General features: G+C 36.5%; 1 protein-coding gene across 2 annotated transcripts in view; it reads right to left on the reverse strand.

Moving 5' to 3' along the window:
- The window catches only part of LOC150106701 (uncharacterized), a 568,467-nt gene that overhangs the window by 276,911 nt on the left and 268,998 nt on the right, over window positions 1–22,558 (reverse strand). For both annotated transcript variants that reach the window (XM_090393288.1, XM_090393289.1), the window contains exon 9: window positions 11,678–11,733. In XM_090393288.1, coding sequence (XP_090249414.1) covers window positions 11,678–11,733 — 56 coding nt within the window. The remainder of the gene's footprint in view (window positions 1–11,677; window positions 11,734–22,558) is intronic.

Here is a 22,558-nt window from a genome sequence, read left to right on the forward strand (position 1 = left end):
TCCTCTGCCATTCTGTTTAAGTGACCATACCACCTGAAATTAGCTCTGCTAATGCATTTCTGGATGCTGACAATGTCAAGTTCTTTCCTAATATCTTATATGATATTGCCATTGATGCCATCTGTTCATTATTATTATTATTATAACAGTGTCTCCATGGAGTCAAAAGACTCATCGCAGGAGACCCCACATTGACACACTAACCATTATTTACACAATACCTATCATACTTGTCCTTAAATTCATTCACAGACGAAGCATTCACAACCACCTCTGGCAATGCATTCCACCCCATCACAACCCTGCAAGTAAAAAATTTAGTCCTAACACCTTTGTTAACCACACTCTTACATAATCTCCAGGGATGTCCCCTCATTCTCTCCCTTCCTGCACTGGTCTTAAAAATGTCATCAGTAACAATCCTGTAAAATCCCTTTAATAATTTATATGCTTCTATCATATCTTTTCTCCTACATCTATCAGCTAGTTTCTGGAGCCCACAGATCTTCAATTTATCCTCGTAGGGAACATCCCACAGATCTGCAACAATCTTTGTAACTCGCCTTTGAATCCTCTCAACCATTTCTTCATCACCAAGAAATCCAGGACCAGATCTGTGCACAATAGTCCAAATACAGTCTTATTAATGCCTTATAAAGTGGAACAATAACTTCTTTATCCCTGCTTGTTAGTGTGTTCTTCAACAACCATTAATTTGATGTGATGTTTTGGCAATCTTTGCAATATGCCCTTTAAACTTAAGTTCTCTATCTACAATAACTCCCAAGTCCCTTGCCTCGTCAACTTCTTGCAGTGCATCACCTTACACTTAGCCACGTTAAACTGACAGCCATTTACCTTAGTCCATACCGGCAGCCTATTTAAGTCATCCTGCAAGATATCTACATCATCATCTGAATTGACTATCGCTCTTCCTAATTTTGCATCATCAGCAAACAAGTGGATATTTCCTTTCAAAGTATTCCCAATATCATTGCCGTACAAATTAAATAAGAGAGGACCAAGCACTGAGCTCTGAGGTACACCATTAGTCATCTGCCATCTACTGGACTTCACTCCACCATAAACCACTCTTTGATATCTATCCACTAGCTACCCTCTGATCCAAATCACTAGCCTCAGATCCATATCCATTTGCTCCAATTTATGCAACAGAGTTCCATGCGGAATCTTGTCAAATGCCTTTGCAAAGTCCAACAGGATCACGGAAAAAAGGATTTCCTTTATCCAACTCCATTGTTACTTCAATATAGAAAGTAAGCAAATTACTGAGGCAAGACCTACCTTTCACAAAACCATGTTGCCCCTTATAAAGTATCATTTTGCTGTCCACCCAGACCTGAATTCTAATTTTTACCAATTTCTCCAAAACCTTAACCACCATTCCAGATATACTGATTGGTCTATAATTTGCAACCTCAGTCTTGGAGCCTCTCTTGTGCAGTGGAATTATTTTCCCCCTCTTTCCACTCTATTGGTACTTTACCAAAACTGAAGCTTAAATTAAACAGCCTGTTTAGAAGAGGTGCTAATTCTCTTGCACATTCTCGTAACACATGGGCCGATATGCCATCTAACCCAATGGTTAGCATTAAGGTTCTGTAATATATTAAGCACCTCTATTTCATCTATCTCTAGACTCTCGACTCTCATCAGTCAATGACAAATTTCACACAGCACTATCACAACCAAGATGGTACACTTTTGCAAAATGATCACTAAGAAACTATTTGATTTGCTTCTGTAATTTCCCTACCATCAACACTTTTTAAAGTAATCTTTCCATGGTTATTCTTCCTTTTACTTGCCACATAACAAAAGAACTCCTTAGGGTTTCTTTTGGATTCATCAGCTAGCTTCCTCTCATAATTAGCTTTGGCATTCCTTACCATAGAGCTCTTTGCCTGTACCTTGTACTGCTCATGGGAACGGTATTCACCTTTTTCTTTATACTTCCTCCACAACCTTTTCTTTATCTGCAACTCCTGCTTAATAATATTATTCATCCATCTTACTCCTACTTGATTTCTCCTTCTGACTCTGGGAATACAATCTGATACAGCATTCTTTAAATAATCCTTGACAATCTCCCACACACCATCAACATCTCTCCCCTTCAAATTCTCATGCCATAGCACTGTTGAAAGCTGAATTTCATGCCCCTAATCTTTCTCAGCACACTCATATCTGCGGTCTCTAGTCTTTGGTCAAGTGTTTTATTTCTGACATAGCTCTCAGATCAATAAATTAAAATTGGTTTGAACACTGTCTTGTATACAACTAATTTAGTATTTTGACTAATTTCTCTCTTATTCCATACAAATTTATCCAATTGACTTCCTACCATATCAGTTTTGTTGATTCTGTTATCTATTTCCATATTTAATTTACAATTTTCCTAAAAATCGTACTTAAGTAGCTGAAATGTTTTACTTGTTCCACAGGTTCTCCATTCACAATGCAGTTGATATTTTCAATGCTTCTGCCTATTTTCATTGGTCTTGTTATGGCTGACCTTCATACCATATTTATTACAACTATTATTCAATTTAGTCAGGGAAAATTGCAGACTTCTAGCAGATTTATTTAGAAGTATAACATCATCTGCATAAAGCAAAGAGTGACATTAACATCTCCAGTTTTGACATCAGATCTAATACCACTTTCCTTCATAATGTGATCCATATAGATAATGAATAACAGAGGGGATAATGTACATCCTTATCTCACACCAGATTTAACATTAAACCATCGTCCTGTACTTCCTTCAGTTCTAACTGCTGACTTACAACTCAAATAAAGACTAAGTATTGCTTGATATAATGCCCCATTGACACCATATAACTGTAGTGTTTTGAATAGCTTCTCTCTCTATCTCTCTCTCTCTTGGCACCTTGTCATATGCCTTTTACAGATCTACAATACTTAAATAAAGATCTTTGTTATATTTCCATGATTTCTCAACTATTTGTCATAAAGTGAAAATCTGATCCTGACAGCCTCTAATTGGCCTGAATCCAGTTTGTTCTTCACCAAGCTTTTCTTCCACAATCCTTCACAACCGTTTTTCAAGTATACTTGCGTAAATCTTACCAGGAACACTCAGTAGAGAAATGCCTCTGTAATTCTCACATTCAGTTTTATTTCCCTTTTTTATATATGAGTACTATGAGAGTTCTACTCCAATCATCTGGAATTCATCCCTCTGAACTGTGCATTTTCTATCCTGTAAGACTTTTATACCTCCGAATATCATCTACTCAAGCTGCCTTTCCTGATATCAGTCTTTTTATGGCTTTTTCTACTTCAAGTATGGATATGAATTCCTGACTGCATGCCTGGTCAATGTTTTTTTTATCACTCTGCTGTCAATGATTGTTTCATTTAACAATTTTTCTAATTACTCCATATTTCAAGGATATCTTTTTCTCCACTTTTCATGTCACCTTTATCATCTCTAATTCCTTTCACAGCACTCTTTCCTCCATTTCTGAGCTTCATCGATAACATCCAGAATATCTTGCCACCTTCTTGATATTTATTTTTTACACTTCTTGATATCTTACCAAAGTACTCCCATGACTTTTGTTTAGCTAGTTTTACGCAGTGTTTAGCATTCTTGCATTTGTCTCTGTATTCTCTAAGAGCACAAGCTGACTTATTTGCCAGGAACTTTTGATATGCTTTCTTCTTTTCTTTCACTGCCTCTTTAACTTCCTGTGTCCACCATGGAGTTCTAATTTTTTGTCCTTGCAGACAACTTCACCACATGCCTCTCTAGCTGAATCAATTAGGGCTTTCTTCAAGGCTTGCCACTGAATCTCCAAGGTTTGATTCCTGTTCTCAAACTCTTTCATTTTTTCTTCAATAATCTTTGTGTATTTTAGTCTACAGTTCACATCTGAGAGCTGCTCAACTTTTATTCGCTTCAAAACTTTCTTACATCTTCTTCTTTTCAATATGAAATTCAATTTTATCCTGCTCAAGACTAAATAGTGATCACTTCCAATTTCAAATCCTCTGTACACTCTGGTGTCCTGCACCAGGGAGAAAACATCACTATCAATAACAGTCAATGAGACTTTTCTTATTCCTTGCCTCTTCTCTCCATGTGAATTTGTGCACATTTTTATGTTGGAACATTGTATTAGTAATAACCAGTCCATGTCCTGAGCAGAAATCCAACAGGTATTTGCCATATTATTAGCTTTGCTCTTTTCGCCAAATTTTCCCAAAACATTTTTGTATGTCTGCAATCATTTCCTACTCTGAAATTTAAATCCCCAACAAAGACCAACTTTTCCTTTTTCATTGTGTCAGTTACTTTCTCTAAAAGCCTCAAAAAATTCCTCCACTTCTATCTTAGTAGAACCTTCTGTGAGACCATAGGCACAAATAAGTCTCATTGTCAAGTTCTACATTCTGATATTTGCCCACATCACTCTACTTGAGACTGCCTACCATTCAAGAAGATTAGCCTTGTATTTAGTGTTGAATACTATGGTTACTCCTCCTTTTCCTTGATTGTCATTGCCTGAATATAACATTTTGTATTTATTGCTCAGAAAGATCTCACCAGTTTTTGTTTTTTTTTTGTTTCAGTCACCCCTGTTATGTCGATCTGGTACTTATCCAATTCCTCAACTAACTCCATTTCTTTGTCATTCAGGCTTCTTATGTTGATAGTACCAATCACGAACTCTGGTGATGTTGAGTTGAGGTGTATCGATATGTCTACATCTGGATTATTGTGCTCAAGTCTGGTCCCCTTGGTTTCTTGGGGATGAGAAAGCAGTGGAGAGGATTCAGAGGTGAGTGGCCTGTGGAATGTTCCTATGAGGATAGATTGAGGATGTGTGGATTGCAGAAGTTGGTTGATAGGAGAAAAAAGATGGGATACGACATAAACATTTTAAGTTGCTTAAAGAGTTTTATAGGATAGATGCAGGGGAAATGTTTCAGCACTTGTCTAGAGGAACCAGAACAAGGAGTCATTCCTGGAAGTTGAATAAATGTGCAGTTAGTAAGGGTGTGAGGACTAGATATTTTGCTTGGAGAATTGTGAATGAGTGGAATGAGTTGCCAGAGTCAGTTGTGAGTGCTTTATCTGTTAATGGGTTCAAGGAGAGGTATGATAGATTGTGTGGATAGGTTGGGTTTCCTACAATGAGTCTTTGGACTCCATGGAGGTGCCTATATAATAATAATATATACAGAACTTGCAAAAAAAAAAAGGGAGGGGGGAATATATATATATATATATATACATTTTATCACACACACTAGAGGTACAAGAACATATAGCACATCAGTGCCATGTGTGGGTAGCTGGTGAGGAATGTGATAGAAGAAATCTATTGACATTTTTTTAAACAGCTGGAGGTAAATGTTGTTAGGAAACATACTATGGGGAAGGCCGTTTCAGGTGGCAGAAGTAGATGGAATAAATGAGGAAGAGGAAGTGTGATGTATTTCCAGTTGTACTGAAAAGGGATGTTGAGCAGCTGCTACTCTTGCTTTACAGGCCCAACAGTAAGTGAAGAAATGATGTCTGCCAATTCACTGGAATATAATCATTGAAGAATCTGTAGAAGAGACACAGAGCTGAAACATTGCATCTATGAGATAGAGGTTGAAAGGTGACTATGAAGGAAAGGTCACCTATGAGCTGAATTGCTTTCCTCTAGATAGCATCAAGAATTTTTTGGGAGGTTTCAGGTGCACCACCCCAAATGTGTGAACAGTATTTTAAGGATGGTCAGATGAGGAATTTATATAGGCTTAGTAGTTGGTTGTAACAGTTTCTGAGCAGAAAATAATAATTAGTTTTTTAGAGGCTGAGGAAGCTACTGTTGTGATGTGTTTGTGCGAGGAAAGGCTGGAGGTATCTGGTGCTTTTCTGGTGATTTGTGTATTACTGAGGATAAGGGACATAAGATCTCTTTTGTGAAAGGAAAGGCGGCACTTTGTTTTGATGGCATTGAAGGTGACCAAGTTATCCTTGTCCCAATGAAGGATCATATGAAGATTAGTGTTCAGGGCACTGGTTACACATGATCTTGATGCTTGGGAGGCCTGTGAGCTATGGTTTGTCACGGGAGTAGAATGAATGAAGTGTGCTATTGTCAGCAAAGCTGTGGATAGAATGGATGGTGATTGAAAGTAGGTCATTTATGTATAAGAGAATAGGGTAGGTGATAGAAAAGAGCCCTGCGACACTTCTGCATTAGTGGCAAAGCTTGAAGAGAGGGTGCTGTCTACTATAATACATAGTGAATGATTAGACAGAATGGCTATCCAGTTAAAGGGTGGAGAGGGTAGACTGAAGGAAAACAGTTTGCAAAGCATATTACCTTTCACTGGATACATGCTTGCTTTCATGTGATGGGATAGGTGCCAGCTGAGCAGAAGATTGAAGAGATGATAGAGGACAGGTGTGCTATGGAGCACAATGAGTGAATACAAAAGGAGAGATGCCATTGGACCAGAAGACTTTTTAGTGTCCAGGTTAACTAGCATTCTTCTTATGTCTTTTTGCCAAAAGACCACAGGAAGCATTTGCCTCCATCATTGATGCAAGAGTTAGAGGACAAGAGTCATGCCAGGAGGTCAACTTTATCTTTGAGTGCTGTAACAGTGGTGTCAACTAGATGAGAGAGAGGTGAGAAGATGTTATGTCCAATGTCTTTTGTGAATGACCAGAAGGCATGGCTTCCATTTGGAGAAAAGAAGAATAAGGAACAATGCTCCTTATGAGAATAGACTGAATGTCTGTGGGCTTCAAAAAACTAACAGATAGGATAAGAAGGCACTTGCTAGAAGAATATAAGTTCTTCTAGCAAGTGCCTTCTTGTTATTTATTATTATTTGACACCTCCAGAGAGTCCAAAGACTCCCTGGAGGTGTCTCATAAACATAAACAGACAATCATAAACATCCATGCCCACAGCAGGATTCGAATCCGCAGCCTTTTGGCAGAAGAGCAGATACGCTTATCACTCGGCCAACCAGGCTGGCTATTAAAGGAGTTTTATAGGAAGAGGTTTTTCAGCATATGTCAGGAAGGGATAGAACAAAGGATCACTCTGGAAATTGTATAAGAGTGTGGTTAGCAAAGATGTTATGACTACATATTTTGCTTGGAGGATAGTGAATAGGTGGAATGGATTGCCAGGGTGGGTGGCTGTGAGTGCTTCACTGGTGAATGAATTCAAGGAGAGATATGATAAATCTTGTGTGAACAACTGTAAGAGTGGGTCTCTCACAATGAGTCTTTGACTCCATGGAGATGGTTGAGAAATAATATTAATAATAATATAAATTTCACATCAGAATTGGAAAAAGAAGGTAAACTTCCCTTTATGGATGTTACAATCACAAAGAAACCAGATGATAGTGGTTCTTTAGATGTTTTCTGCAAGCCTACTCATACTGATGCTATCTCATTCTTTGTCCCTTCATCATCATTCTCAAAAACTTGGAATAATCTACACCCTTTAAGAACCAGGAAAACATCTATCATATCATAAAACCAAATTTATGGAGGAACTTTCAACTCCATTATTTTTTTTTTGTTGTTCTTAATGGATGATCCAAAAATACAGTCAACAAGGTATATTTTGGGATAATTTTCCTCTCCAAAAGCAGAATGTTCAGTACAATGGCAATCTGTCCATCTAGATTGCTGCACTTTTTAAAATAATACAACATTTGAGTAGCTTTCAAGCCATGCATAGCCTCCTCAGATCTCTAATGAAAAGCATTCCTTCTATGAACATCCAGAAGAGATGTGTTTATAGGATACCATGTTCCTGTGATCTTGCTTACATAGGCCAGACAAGCCAAAGTTTTCTGGTGAGAAAGAAAGAACATGTCAGAGATGTAGTGCACAAAAGGAAAGAAAAATCTGGGCTAGCTCATTATACTTTAACTATAAATTACACTGCTGACTAGAATATGGCCACAATGCCCTATTTAAATGAAAACTTTTTTTTCCCTAGACAAATCAATGAATCTAGAGCAATTAATTCACTCATATGGCTTGTGTGTTGAGGCTTAAGTGTGAAGACATCATGTTGGAGGCTTAATGGAATATATACAGCACTCAGAAAGGATTAAAACTGATTTTAATGCTTCCAATATTTCATCTCAGTCATTGAGATATCTTCAGGGATTACAAAAAACTATTGTTTCACACACACACTTAAATGCAACACAATACTAAGTGAAACATGTGAGTGACTCTAAAGTTCTATTTAGGTGATGTGCCTTCTATGGACATTTGTTAGTGGCCTAGGATGTAAGGTGGGATCTCTAATGATGCTTCCCAAATTTTGGGAAGTTTTATGCAACCATATTTATTTAAATTCAATTGATTTGTGAGTGCTGCCACAGATTCCAAAAATAGTCTTTCTTTTTTTGAATCTACTATGGTGGAGCATGGTAGTTTTTTTCCAGGAGATCTTGTGGGTTGTATCCAAAACATGGTCTGCAAGGCCAGATTGACCATATCTGTGATAGCAGATGTATGATTTGTGTTCTTCTAAGATGATGGTTGACCTGCCTGTCTGTTCCAAAGTAAGCCAGCTTGCAAGACAGGGTACTTTATAAACTCCAGGAATTGAGAGAGAAGGATGCTGATCTTTGGTAGAATGGATAAGGGTAGCAAGTTTACGGTGGGGCTTAAATGCTGTGTGGAGGTTGTACTTTTTTAAGGACCTGGCTATTTTTGATGATGTGCCATGGACGTAGTGTATGGTGATGGCATATCTGAAATCCTTCTGAAGAGATGGCCAGGGAATGAGGGGAGGAACTGATTATTTTTTTAATTCTGTAATCGTTGTAGCCATTGGAGGAAGGTGTTGTGTATACGTTGAGTTCGGTTGAAAGGGTGGTTCCACTGGAACAAAGATTGTGGACTCACTTTGTTAGAGTTTTAATAATGCCATATTGTTGTGAGGGGTGGTGGTGGGAGAGTTTGGGAATGTATCTGCCTGTGTGAGTAGGTTTTCTATATACCATGAAGGAAAGGTTACCATTAGGAAGGCAAGTTACTAAGGTGTCTATTAAGGGTAAACTATTGTTATTTTCCTTGTCCATCATAAACTGGATTCTTGAATGTAGGCTGTTCGGGTGACTGAGGAAGGAGGCTAATGTGTCTGGGCCATGGGCCAAATAGAGAACACATCATCTACACATCTTAGCTAGATAGAAGGTTTGAGAGTGGCTGAGTCTATGGCACATTTTTCAAAATTTTCCACATAAAAATTGGCAAGAGGGTGTGGGGGGGGGGGGAGGGGAACCCATAGTGGTTCTCTCTATCTGTTTGTAAATTTTGTTCTTCCAAGAAAAATAACCAGAATTGATGCAAAGGAAAAGAAATCTAAGATATCAGAAGGAAAAACGTTTTTTAAGAGTGTTAAGGTGTAATTTAAGGGAATATTGGTAAGCAGTGAGGTGATGTGAAAGCTTACCAATATGTCTGTATTATTTAAAGTTAAATTTTCAATCAGGGTTTTAAAATGGATAGAGTTTTTATATAGGATGTGGTAAGGTCAGGGTGGGGAGGGGGTCAGAGAGTTAGCCAGTTGCTTTGACAGTTTGTAGCAAGGTGCATCAGTGGCATCTATTATAGTTCTTGGGGGGGGGGACTAGGTTTGTGGATTTTTGATAAACTGTATATTCGGGGGGAGGGGGGGATGAGAACGGAAGAGTGAGTTTTTTGTAATGTCTGGCAACCAGGATGATAATTTTTTAAGTAAGTTTTTTAATATTTTAACTTGAGTTTTTATGGGATCGTGTTCTAGTGAGATGTAGGTGGTGCGATCTCGGAGGATAATCTCCATTTTACGATTATCAATATTTATGATTAATGAAATGGAATACGAGGGTTGTTTGAAAAGTCTGGTTAAAAAAATAAGTTACACACATTTTTTTGGAAAAAATCACCTTTATTTCTCAACATAATATCCATTGAGGTCTACACATTTGGTCCAGTGAGTTTCCAATTTTTTCATCCCATCTAAAAAGTGGGATTTGTCAAATTGTGCAAAATAGTCATTGACAGCCTTGATGACATCCTCGTTCGAAGAAAATTTTTTCCCACCGAGCCAACTTTTTAAGTTTGGGAACAAGAAGAAGTCACACAGGGCCAAGTCCGGAGATAATATAGTGGATGTGGAAACAATTTGAACCTCAATTTGTGCAATTTTGGCATTGCGATGGCCAATGTGTGGGACGGTGCATTGTCTTGATGAAAGAGTACTTTATTGTGCACCAATCTTGGCCATTTTTTCTTCAGTTCTTCTTTTAAACGGTCCAACAATGACACATAATAGACTCCTGTTATTGTCTTACCCTTTTCCAAATAGTCCATGATAATAATTCCTTGGGAATTCCAAAAAACAGTGGCCATCACCTTCCAAGCTGACAAAATGGTCTTTGCTTTTTTAATGCTCTTTCACTGGGCATTGTCCACTGTTTTGACTGCTGCTTGGACTCAGGCGTTTAGTGGTGGATCCAAGTTTCATCCATGTCACGAATTGACTCAAAAAATCCTGTGAATTGCGATTAAACATCACCAAACACACTGCATTGAAATGTCTTTTCACATGCGTTTTTGATTGACAGTCAATAATCGCAGCACCCATCGCACGCACACACACACACACACACACACACACACACACACACAGGTTTTTCATGTGCAAGTGAACGATAATATACACCTGTTCAGTTGAGATGCCTACAATCTCAGCAATCTCAGGCACTTTCACTCAGCAGTCTTCCATAACGATACTATGGATTTTATCAATCATTTCCTTTGTAATGACCTCAGTTGGGCATCCAGAGCATGCTTTATCTTCAATGGACTTACGACTACGTTTAAACTCATTTATCCAAAAACTAACAGTCTTTAAATGCTGGTGCAGAGTCCCCATGAACTGTATCTAACTCGGCTTTGATCTGTGTGGCTGTCCATTTCTTCAAATAAAAGTGTTTTATTACTGAATGAAGCTTGTTTTTCTCTATTTTTATGAAAAATGCAAACACAGTCATTTTAAATGTTTGCCAAACAAGAACTATGCATCACATGTGGCTAAAATTTTGCCAGGTGTCATGAAAAAGATGATACGTGCCAACACTGGTATGAATGAATGAATGAATTGTGTCGCTGTCTATTGGAAATTTACCAAACTTTTCAAACAACCCTCGTATAATTGTAAAATGGAGATTATCCACCGAGATCACGCTACCTACATCCGACTAGAACATTATCCCACAAAAACTATTCAGATCTCTTGAAATATCAGACTATAACTTCTCTAATAATTACCTACAAACTCTATCAACAGACAGCTCATATGTACCATTGTAATCATGTTTTATTTGCATTGAATTATGTTCTTCAAACCATTTAGTTAGTTGTTTAACAACAACTGCTTTCTTCATTTCTTCCATAAGTTTTCGTGGTTTTTGTGAAAGTAGTCACTTCTGATTAACTGCTCTAGCATATTATGCCAAACTAATAAAAGTTGCCTAATTCTTACCAAGCAAGTTATCTTATTTTCAGTAAGTAACAGCTGTTTCAAGCAGAAATTTAAAATAATGTCTGGCCTACAGGTATCTCTAAAGAATCCAAAGCAAATAATAATACTTTGTATTTGTCAGATGGCTGCTTCCCTTTTGCTCCTTCCACAAGCACAGCATTTTCTAAAAAGAAATAAATAAATGAAATTTTACAATAATAATTTTTGATCATGTAATCTCCAAACCATTGATTGGAGATTACATTTTGTAATAGCATTTATGGCAATTTTTGTAATCACATAAGGAGCTCATTTTAGTACTGAAATTCATTCTTGGTTATTAACAAGTATAATAACTAAGCATAGACCTTAAGAGATTACTCAAATTCACTTAAATAAATAAACAATGAATTGATGAGTGAACTATGGCAATAACAGGGCTCTGCTGGCTAAGTGGAAAGGTTGAAGAAATGTAAATTGCAGAATCTAGTGGATAGGCAGGAAAAGAGGTGATATGATAGGGAGATTTGACATAATAAGAGGATTTTATGAGATTAATATATAGGCGATTATATATACAGAGAAAGAGAGAGAGAGAGAGGAAGGAGAAGAAGATACCTGGAATAAACTAAATATAGAGACATAAGTAGAAGACGTAATAAAAATTTGCAATGAAATAGCATGTAAGAAAAATAATATTTATCGCTTGCAGAATTTTTGGCTAAGTTTCCTAGCCATTGTCAGTGCATACAGATGACAACAGATAAACAAAATAGAACAACATTTAAGTATGCACCTGTGACAATATATGCTATTAATTGCAGGAGGACAGTTCCATCTACAGCTATTTGAATTCAAAGAATAAATAATTAATAATTACGAAACAGGCTGGAGCTATCTATTCTCCTTCAATTAATAGTATATACTGTCATATATGCTTACATTTTAAGTGTTGTTCTGTTTTGTTTATCTCTTGTCATCTGTATCTACTGACAATAGCTTAGGAAATCTACCCAAAAATTCTGTAAGTAAAAAATATTATTTTTCCTTATGTAAGTGTCATTCCACTGCTAATTTTTATTATTAAAAAGAAGAGACCATTCCTAGAAGCTACATAAGGGTGTAGTAAAGAATGGAGTAAGAAGTAGATTTTCTTCTTTTTCTTAAGACATTTGACTGTTTCAGCTTCACTGGTCTTTCCATCTTGCAGCTGGTCGGTCTTCTTCTTCACTCTCTCTCTCTCTCTCTCTCTCTCTCCTCCTTTAGTCTATATCTATCCACCTCTTTTGGTTGCCGATATTTTCCAACCTAAATAGATGTTCTTTCCACTTCTCTCTATATTCCTTGATCGTTCATTTACATTGCAAATATCTAGTTCTTTTCTGATGTCTTCATTTCTTATATGGTCTAATTTTGTACTTTAATTGCTCTTAAAAATCACATCTGTACAGCTTGTATTTTAATTTCATCTTTCTTTTTAACAGTCCATGTTTCTGAACCGTATAATGGAGTGGGAATGTCTATTACTATATAAAATTTTAGTTGAGTTTCTCATCTTGTTTTTTATTCAGTGTCCTTTTAATTGTTCCACAGATTTTCTGTGGAACAATTTGGTGGCTGCATAATACCATATATTTTAGATATAGTATTATGCAGCCAATTCTATGTTAAAATTAAACTGTGTCATCTGTTCTATTATTTTATTTAGTATAGCTATTTTTGATCTAATATGATTTCGACCTTTAAATGCCATGACTTTTGTTTTCTTCTGTGAAATTTGTAAATTGTATTGTTGGCTTCTATTTTGTTTAATTCATAAACAGATTTTTGATTTCATCTTCAATGTCTTGTGATATAATCTGATCATCTGCACACAGCATTGTATTGATAACAGTTCTTCTGGTTAACTGGATACCTTGTTTTATTGTTGTTTTCAATATTTTAATAACCTGATATTTATTGAATAGAGTTGGAGATAAGCTACATTCCTGTCTGAAACCCTGATTTATTTCAATCTCTTCTGTTAATTTATTACCTAATTGTAACTGTATTTTTGTATCTTTATATAAATTTTGTATAGTTTGTACCAAATATAGTGGATATCCTTGTTTTTTCAATATATTCTATAGTTTCTCTGCAATCTTCTATTTCATCAAAGGCTTTCTCATAATCTATAAATGCCATATGAATCTCTAAATTAAATTCTTCTCTTTTTAAAATATTTGTTTTAACATATAAATATTGTCTATACGAGGGTAGTTCCATAAGTTTCTGGCCTGATTAACTTTTATAGGTGATAGAAAGAAAGCAACCATGTCACTTTTCAGCATAATCTCCCTTTACTTCAACACACTTTTCACATCTTTGAATTAACATTTCTATGCCCTTGAAAAAATAGTCTGTACTTTTGTCTGCAAAATGGCCTAAACCTGCATCTTTCCCCTCATTGTCATCTGCAAATTTTCTTCCTTGAAGGTCAAGGAAGTCTATTTCAGTGTCAAGAAGAGGTAGTAGTCAGTGAGTGCTAGATCTGGGCTGTAGAGTGTTCAATCTCCTGGAAGCTACAGTCCTTCACTGCAGCTGTCACAACAATAGCCGTATGGACTGGAGCATTGTTGTAAAGAAGGCAAACACCATGACTCAGAATTCCTCATCTCTTCTCCCTTATGGCATTGTGCAGCTTGTGCAGGAGTGAAGCATGATGTTCTACATTCACAGTGGTATTCCTTTCCTTGAAGTCAATGTAGAGAATTCCCCAGCAATCCCAAAAGATTATTGCCATAATCTTCTTGGTGGACTGAGTGACCTTGGCTTTTTCAGCAGTGCTTTGCTTGGTGTGCTCCACTCCATGGATTCCTTATTGGAAAGAGGATCATAATAAAGGACCATGATTTCATCCCTTCCATTCACCAAGAAGATTACTGCCATAATCTTCTTGGTGGACTGAGTGACCTTGGCTTTTTTCAGTGGTGCTCCACTCCATGGATTTCTTTTTGGAAAGAGGATCATAATAAAGGACCATGATTTCATCCCTGGTGACAATGGATTCCAACGCTTCTCTCTGATTCCCTTGGAAAAGCTCTAAAAACTTGTGGGAACAGGTCACACAATGCTCTTTTAATTAAAGAGAGAAGTCGAGGCACCCACCTTGCACTGACCTCTGTTATGTGAAGCTTCTTGTGAATTATGAGAAAGATGGTTGTTATAGAAAGCCCCAACCTTGCTGAGATTTTCTGAGCTTTAGCCATGTCACTGAGCAGCTCCACCTCAACAAGAGAGACATTTTCTAACTTCTACATGGAAACCTTTGAGCAAAGGGCTCTTGATTCCGCCACACTAAGACCGACAGTCTGGCTTAGATATGTTGACGACGTGTTTGCGATCTGGCCACACGAGCGACAAACGCTAAACACATTCCTTAGCCACCAGAACAAACAACACGAATGCATACAATTTACCATCGAAATCGAAAACCAAAATTCGCTCCCGTTCTTAGACATACTAGTCGCACATCTTCCTTCAGGCAGTCTATCCTTCACGGTCTACCGAAAACTGACACACACTGGCCAATACATACATGCTAATTCATACCACCACCCATCACAAAAATATGGAGTCGTTAACACCCTTAAAAACAGAGCTACAACAATTTGCTCTAACCAGCAAGCCCTGAAACAAGAACTAAAAATCATCAGCGACACATTCATAAATAATGGCTATAACAAAAATACTGTTAATAAAATACTCCATAAAACTACAACAAAAACGAATCTAGATTACTGTAAAACCATAGCCATCCCATACATTAAAGGGTTATCGGAAAAAATCAACAGAATCCTACAACATTATAACCTCAATGCCACCTTTAAACCACCCACTAAACTTAAAACCATATTCAACTCCTCTAAGGATCCTCTCCTCCCATTAGCACATCCTGGAGTCTATTGCATCCGCTGCACCTGTAACTTACCGTACATTGGTGAAACAGGACGGACAATCCCTATACGCAAGAAAAAACACATTAGACACATTAAATATAACCATTATGGTGAAGCAGGCCTCTCAGACCACGCACTCAACACCTTACACCAAATCAACTGGAAAAGCACCTGCTCTTTACACTGCACAAAAACCTGGTATGAAAGGAAATTTAAGGAAGCCTGCGAAATCCTGATAAACCACCCAAATATCAACAACAAAGATGGCAAGAAAATTCCAAGGATTTGGATGGCACACATTCAGCCTACCTAATATGTAAGATCCAGCATAAGTCAGGACTCTAGCCAATCCTCAGCTAATATTAGAAACTATTCCATACCAACTGGCTGGAATGTGTACATAATGTTAATATATGTATATAGATAGATACTTGTTGTGCCCAATGTATTTCTACAACCAACAAATAATAATAGGACTCTAGCGTTGATGTATAATTTTTTATTTTTTATTTATTTTTTATTTTATTTTTTTTTTTTTTTCCACCAGAGGTCAGGCCAACAATTGTTGTAGCAGTTGGTCAGTGTCTTTAACAAACCAGTTTGATTGTGGTGTAGCTTGTTTCCTGTGTATAGTTGTATGCTCCAGAAGATAACCTTGACATAAAGGTTGAAACGTCGAATGTAGATTTTAGTTATATTAAACTAAAGTTTTTATTCAAACACAGTAGTTGTCTCCATAATTTTCAAAAATGCATTCGGATCACCGTGTAAGCCTAAAAGAAAGAAAAAAGAGACATTTTCCTCAATCATCACCATCATCATCTTTGATACTCTCTCTTCCTAGGCAAAACTATTTAGCCCATTCCTTCATGGTGGAATATGACGAAGAAGCTTACCCATAAACACCATCCAATTGCTGTTTGATAGCACTTGGAGAAAGCCCTGCCCTTCTTTAGAGAAAAACTTTATCACAGCACGGCATTCAATTTTGAACATTACAGCCACTTAATGTGCTATGTAATATTTTTTTATTTTCTCTGTGTGTGTGTGTGTGTGTCTGTCTCTTTCTCCTTGTGCAAGAGGAAGACCAAGATATAGGTCGATTGATGCAGTAAAAAGTGCCTTGGAAGACAGAGTCTTGACAGGTAATAGACTGATTTGGAGAAAAATTGTAAATAGAAAGTTAGTAATAATGTAAATTTTTCATGTAGTACTATTATATCCTGTACACCCCTAGATGGTATATATCAGGAATTTGATGATGATGATATTTATTTTTTTGATTAACATTTATTCATACTCAACTGCACCTTTGTTAATTTATATGTGTTACTAGTCCAGCTCCTTATGCCTTACTTAACTTTATTCTACTTAACAGATGTCTCTCGGTTAACCCTTCTGATTCTTATCCTCCATTCCTACTGCAAGTAAACAGATCTTAAGCCTTCAGCCTATCTACGAAAACAGGTCACCTCATTTCTCACATTTCTCAATCAGAAAAATTTATTTGATTTTACGACTGCGCCATTCTAATTGAATTTGTTATAGTCGGAGAATTTCGCGAAGGAACACAGACAAGATCTCAACTAAATTACATATTTTTATTCAGCTAATTGTGGTAGTTCTCTATCTAATTTGGCACACAGGTTCGCTAAATTTTTTTAGAGATAGTCCACTGGCAATTGATCAGGCAAAGTTATTGAAACATAACATTTTATTTTAACTAGTAAGAGACTACAATACACATACTCAAAGGGAGAAATATTTATTTCAGCATATCTATACTTAATAGGTATTGTAAAATCTCTTATGGTGAAATAAATACATTTTTTTTTCCACCTATATCAATTTTACATAGGTCATAAAATATATAAAATTGGAAGTGTATATAACCTGCTTTAATGTATTAAACTTTGTATTATATTGTGAAAATAACTGAATGTAGAACTGCAAGTATATATAACAAAAAGGATTAGACAGGATTACATTAGTGAGCTGGAGGTGAATAATAATTTCTCAGGTCACTGAAGTATAGGAGTTTTGCTGCCAAGACCTAAAGTAAGTGTAGGTGATGTCAGGGTGCTTCTGGAAAATCTGGGAAGTTTGGATTGTAAGACAAGGGACGTTGAATGATATAAAAGGCTGTGATTGGTGGGCAAGAGGGCTTTTTTTGTTAAATTTTTCTGGAGTCTTGGGAGGAGAAGAGTAGGCAGTCCCTCGAGGAGTCGTTGGGGAGATCTTGGGAAGTTCGCTGGTAGGTAACCCCAGTGCAAGGGAGAGAATGAAGAGAGGCTGTATTCAAAGGAACCTTCTGAGATGTTCTTTGATGAAATTACCGACCCATGTGTATGCTGATATGCTGAAACCGGAACAGTTCCTAACATCACTGAAGAACTATATTATTTTTCCAAGGGAGGGAACTTGCAAGATGACAACTGTCAAATAGTACCCGATCACAGCCGTTTCTCAAGAATGTGGAAGGAACCAGCAGAACTCACTCATACCACTCAAAAATCCAAGGATTTTACAAGATACTGAGACCTAGTAAGTAGATTGCTCTATGTTAATGTCCAAGATTGTTTGTGTAGATAATCGATGCTAGCCCTGTTTAATCAATTGTAGTGCATAGCAAAGAAGTTAGAGAGCCGAGTGTTAGTCTGTATGTGCATAAATGAATGGTATAAGTTTGTATATTGCTTGTGTTAACTAATGCATAGAAAGTGTTACATATAATTTGTCTTAATTTTTATAAAATTGAATTCAAGGATTTGCAGGCTACAGACCTTTCACCTGATGAATAAGTTGAATATGAACCTGATATAAAGCATTTGGCATTTAATGTACAACAGCAAAAATCTAATTGATAGATTGATATTGATAAATTAATAAATTGATAATAGACTGATATTGATTTATACACGACAATGTGTATGTCAAATTATGAGTTCATTTTTATGAAATTCTATGTTAATTTTTAAACTTGTCTCAATAAAATTCTGCAATTAATTTTCTATTAATTTTTCCCCTATTAAAAACTGCCCAGCATGTCAGCAACTTGATAAATATTATGTGTAAAAATTTGGCATGCGCACACAAAAAGGTTCGCCACCAGTGGTCTACAGCGTGACACTGTGGAATTTGCAAAGACTTCTGCCACACACAATCAACTAGAACTCTGTTATGTAAATTAGAGTAAATGGAAATGGACATGAAGCTTGTGACATGGATAAGAGAATGCTGATGGACAGTCATTAAATAGTATATATGGAGTAGAATTCATAAGAAAGGATATGACAAGTAGTGTGCCATAGGGTTCTGTAAAAGAAATTATTTAATTTGTGCATTAATGATACAGGGAAGGATTTAAGGGAGACTGTACAGCTGTTGTTGATGATACAAAATTTAGGAAATAACAGTTAATAATAATAGTGATGTAAATATCCTGCAAAATAGTTTTGTCAGTTTAATCTAGCAGTGTATAAAGTTATGAACTTTGGGATGAATGATTACGAGCTATGTAAATTATACTTGACAAAAAATGTTATTCTTGTTCAAGTGTGAGAGAAACAGCACTTTGCATATGAAGTATATTCATGAATATGTTACTTATATACAGAAGCTATTGTCTTTTCATCAAGCCTCGGCATCCCATAATGCACAGTATACCCCTTTTCAGATGTGTATGTGCTATCCATTATAAGAAGGGTAACTAATCAGACCAGTTTTGACTTTTATTGAGCTCTAAATCAGTGAAAGCTAGATCCATGGCAAATGCTAAGAGTTATATCAATACAGAAGTCATCTTTTCCATATATCATTAGTGTTAAATCTGGAATGAAAGGCTTAATTTGTCCTTGAGCATTTCATTAGTGATTTAACTGAGATGCAAAGTTTCCCAAAAGAAATACTTGTAAATAAGTTAAAAAAAATTGAAGTTGTAAATAGAGTAATAATGGTTCTCTTATGTATTTTACTATGTATTATTTTTTTAAATGGTCCTGTAAATAATAGACAAGAAACAAGATATTGCAAAAGTAATATTGTAACAGGAAAGTCAGAGCAAAGTGCAGACTTGTATAATCGGATTATAAACATGACCCCATGCAGTAGCTATATGAGGTCCGAGGCACATGCGAGATGCTCACGTGAAGACGCAATGGAGAGGAGAAAGTACAGTGTGCAAAAGGGCTTGGGTGGCATATGCAATCGATGACATAGTAGGGAGAGAGCAGACGTGGAGGAACATAAAAGGTTTGGTGGCGCGCAAGCTCTCGCTCTCTCTCTTTTTTTGGTCCTTTTCTCGAGGCGTCAGAGTCGAGGAGAAGTCGATCGGGTGAACAGAGGATGGTCAAGCGGCGATGATACAGTTAAGTAGCGTATGAGTCCTGGCATTGTCATCGATGCAACGAGACAACCAGCAAACACTGAAATTTCGTGCAGCTCCAGCCGTACCTTTCCATCAGAGGAGTTTTGAGTATGAGGCAAAGAAGTGATTCGTGACTGAAATCACTGGAAGGTCGAGATGGGGAACAACAGACCCCAGAACAAAGTAACCACCTGAAGGAAGCCTTCAAGAAGATCTGATGAGAAGTGTATCCTGAAAGATTGAACTGGTCAGTAATGTAGAGTTTTATGTCTATTGTATTGTATTTTAAGGCCGGGGGGAGCGAAAGTGTTAAATTTCTTGTGATCGAACTTGTTGATAGAATTAAGGACTCTAATACTTAATCCTCTAACAGAACTTTGTAGCTCTAGAAGTGTATTCTTTTAAGCATTGTTATTAGATTAATTTGATGTGTTATATCTTAATATTTGAGGAGAGAGTAAGATATTCATATACGTGACTGTAATAAGTGAGTGGGATTAAGACAGCCTGGCTCTGCTAATGTCCCTTAATGTAAAATGCCGATTGTATTATAGATCTTGTCTGTTAGTATAGCATTACTTATAGAGACCTTTCATTCAAATTAGTTTTTTTGTTTAATATGTACCATTACTTAGAATGAATAAATTTTCATGTTTTCTTTACCCAAAATACGTGTCTGATCTTTCAAGCCACTGCACCACTTGCTATGAATAGAACCTGTATAAGTTAAAGTGCAGGAATGGTTAGACTGCAATATTAAAATAAGTATCATAAAAGTTTGTTTGTATTAGATTACAAAATCGTGTAATAGTCTGTGGGCTGAGTCTCTGACAATATTAATTCTATTGTATAGGAATTAAGATGGAGCAGCTAAACAAATACATTTTCTTAGTTCCGTAAAAGAGTTGACTTCAGATTTTCAGCCAGGGAGAATTTGGCTCTACCTTGGGGCAATCTCTTTGTCTGAAAGATTTGCACACGAGTTCGATTAAGAGTGAGGCCACAGAAAGGTTAGGAACTTTGATAGATAGCTGTAACTAAGGGATTGAGAAGTTAGGGATGAAATGAAGCTAAAATAACCCAAGGTAAAAGCAAACTTAGAATAAATAAATTAAAAGAAGAACAGAACACGAAAATAAGGAAATATTACATTAACAAAAATGGCAATCTTTGGTTAGAAAGTAAATAACATGAATATTATACAAGCGACAGCTATTAAAGTCCAGAACGTGCAAGTTGACGTTTGATCCACATTCAATCATATACTTTAACAACTGTGCATGGAGTTTATTTCGTTTAGAAATAGCAGTAATTCAGTTTCTCAGTATGCCTCAACTGCAGGTAGACTTAGATATGACTAAGTCTATTTGCAATACTAAAGCAATCAGACATTAAAAGAGTGTCATACTTTACCTTAAAGAGACATTAGAATGAATAACAAGTTCTTCACAACTTCAATCTATGTACTAACTACAAAGTATTCTGGAAAAAAATCTTTTCCACCTTCCATTAAGAAAATTACCTCCCTTTTCCTTGCCCTGAGTGAATCAAGTATAGTTCTTGTTAACTACATTATTTTTGAACAGATGGGTGTTCTGCCAAGATGAGAATCTGAGAATATCAAGATTATATCAAATACTGGAATCTGATAAATTAGCCTTGATTTCTATGCCTCTAATACTAGCCAGAGAATTTTCTGAATTACAAACTACATGCAAGTAGATTTAAGTTGAACTGTCTCTTCCAATGGTGAAATGCACAGAAGAATCTTCAGAGGAGCAGACCTGTATAAACAACCTGGGCTCAGCTGGCTCTGACTATCAGTACCTGGTTAGGGCCCCAAGCTAGGATTACAAGGAAAATTAAAGGATTCAATCCTCTGACAAAGGGAAGCAGCTTTGCCAGTAATGACACAAGATTGAAGTCTCATGATGATGGTAAAGCTTGTAATTAGAAAATTGCAGATGGCAATACAGTTTATTGTGTATGCCTGTAATAGTGAGGAACAGAAAGCAAATGGAGAAACTACTACTCTATTCTGTACAGACTAACCACCATAGTGAGCAAATCTACACAAATAGCCCCAAGTTCCCAGCATTCCTTAAATGGTTCAAAACAGTGTGTCCACTAAAACTAGGAACCTGGAATGTCAGAACCCTGTATGAAGCAGGTAAGCTATGAAATGCCATCTAAGAAATGAAAAGAGTTTGAATGGGGATTTTAGGAATGAGTAAACTTAAGTGGTCAAGATCAGGCAAAACTCAAATTGATGACATGACAATGTATCACTTTGGAAGCAGTGAAAACAACCACCAAAATGGAGTTGGAATCATATTAAACAAAGATGCCAGCAAATCACTGTTGGCCTTCATCCCCTACTCAGATTAAAACTGAAAGGTCGACCATTACATATCAATCTTATACAGGTCTATGTCCCTACTGCTGACAAGAATGATACTGAGATCAAAGAATTTTATGATCAATTAAAAGAACTAATGAAAAATACAAAGAAACATGATATTAACATTGCTGTGGGTGATTTCAATGCTAAAGTGAGGAAAGGTAGACATAGAGATATAGATGGCAAACATGGACTGGGAACTAGAAACGAGAAAGGAGATCATCTTATTCCGTTCTGCCAAGAAGAGGAACTAATAATCACAAACACATGGTTTAAGCTACCATCCCGAAGACTATACACTTAG

Source organism: Typopeltis vanoorti, chromosome 5 (genome assembly GCF_054136105.1).
Source record: "Typopeltis vanoorti isolate ZY-2024b chromosome 5, IOZ_Tvanoo_1.0, whole genome shotgun sequence".
NCBI classification, from domain to species: domain Eukaryota; kingdom Metazoa; phylum Arthropoda; class Arachnida; order Uropygi; family Thelyphonidae; genus Typopeltis; species Typopeltis vanoorti.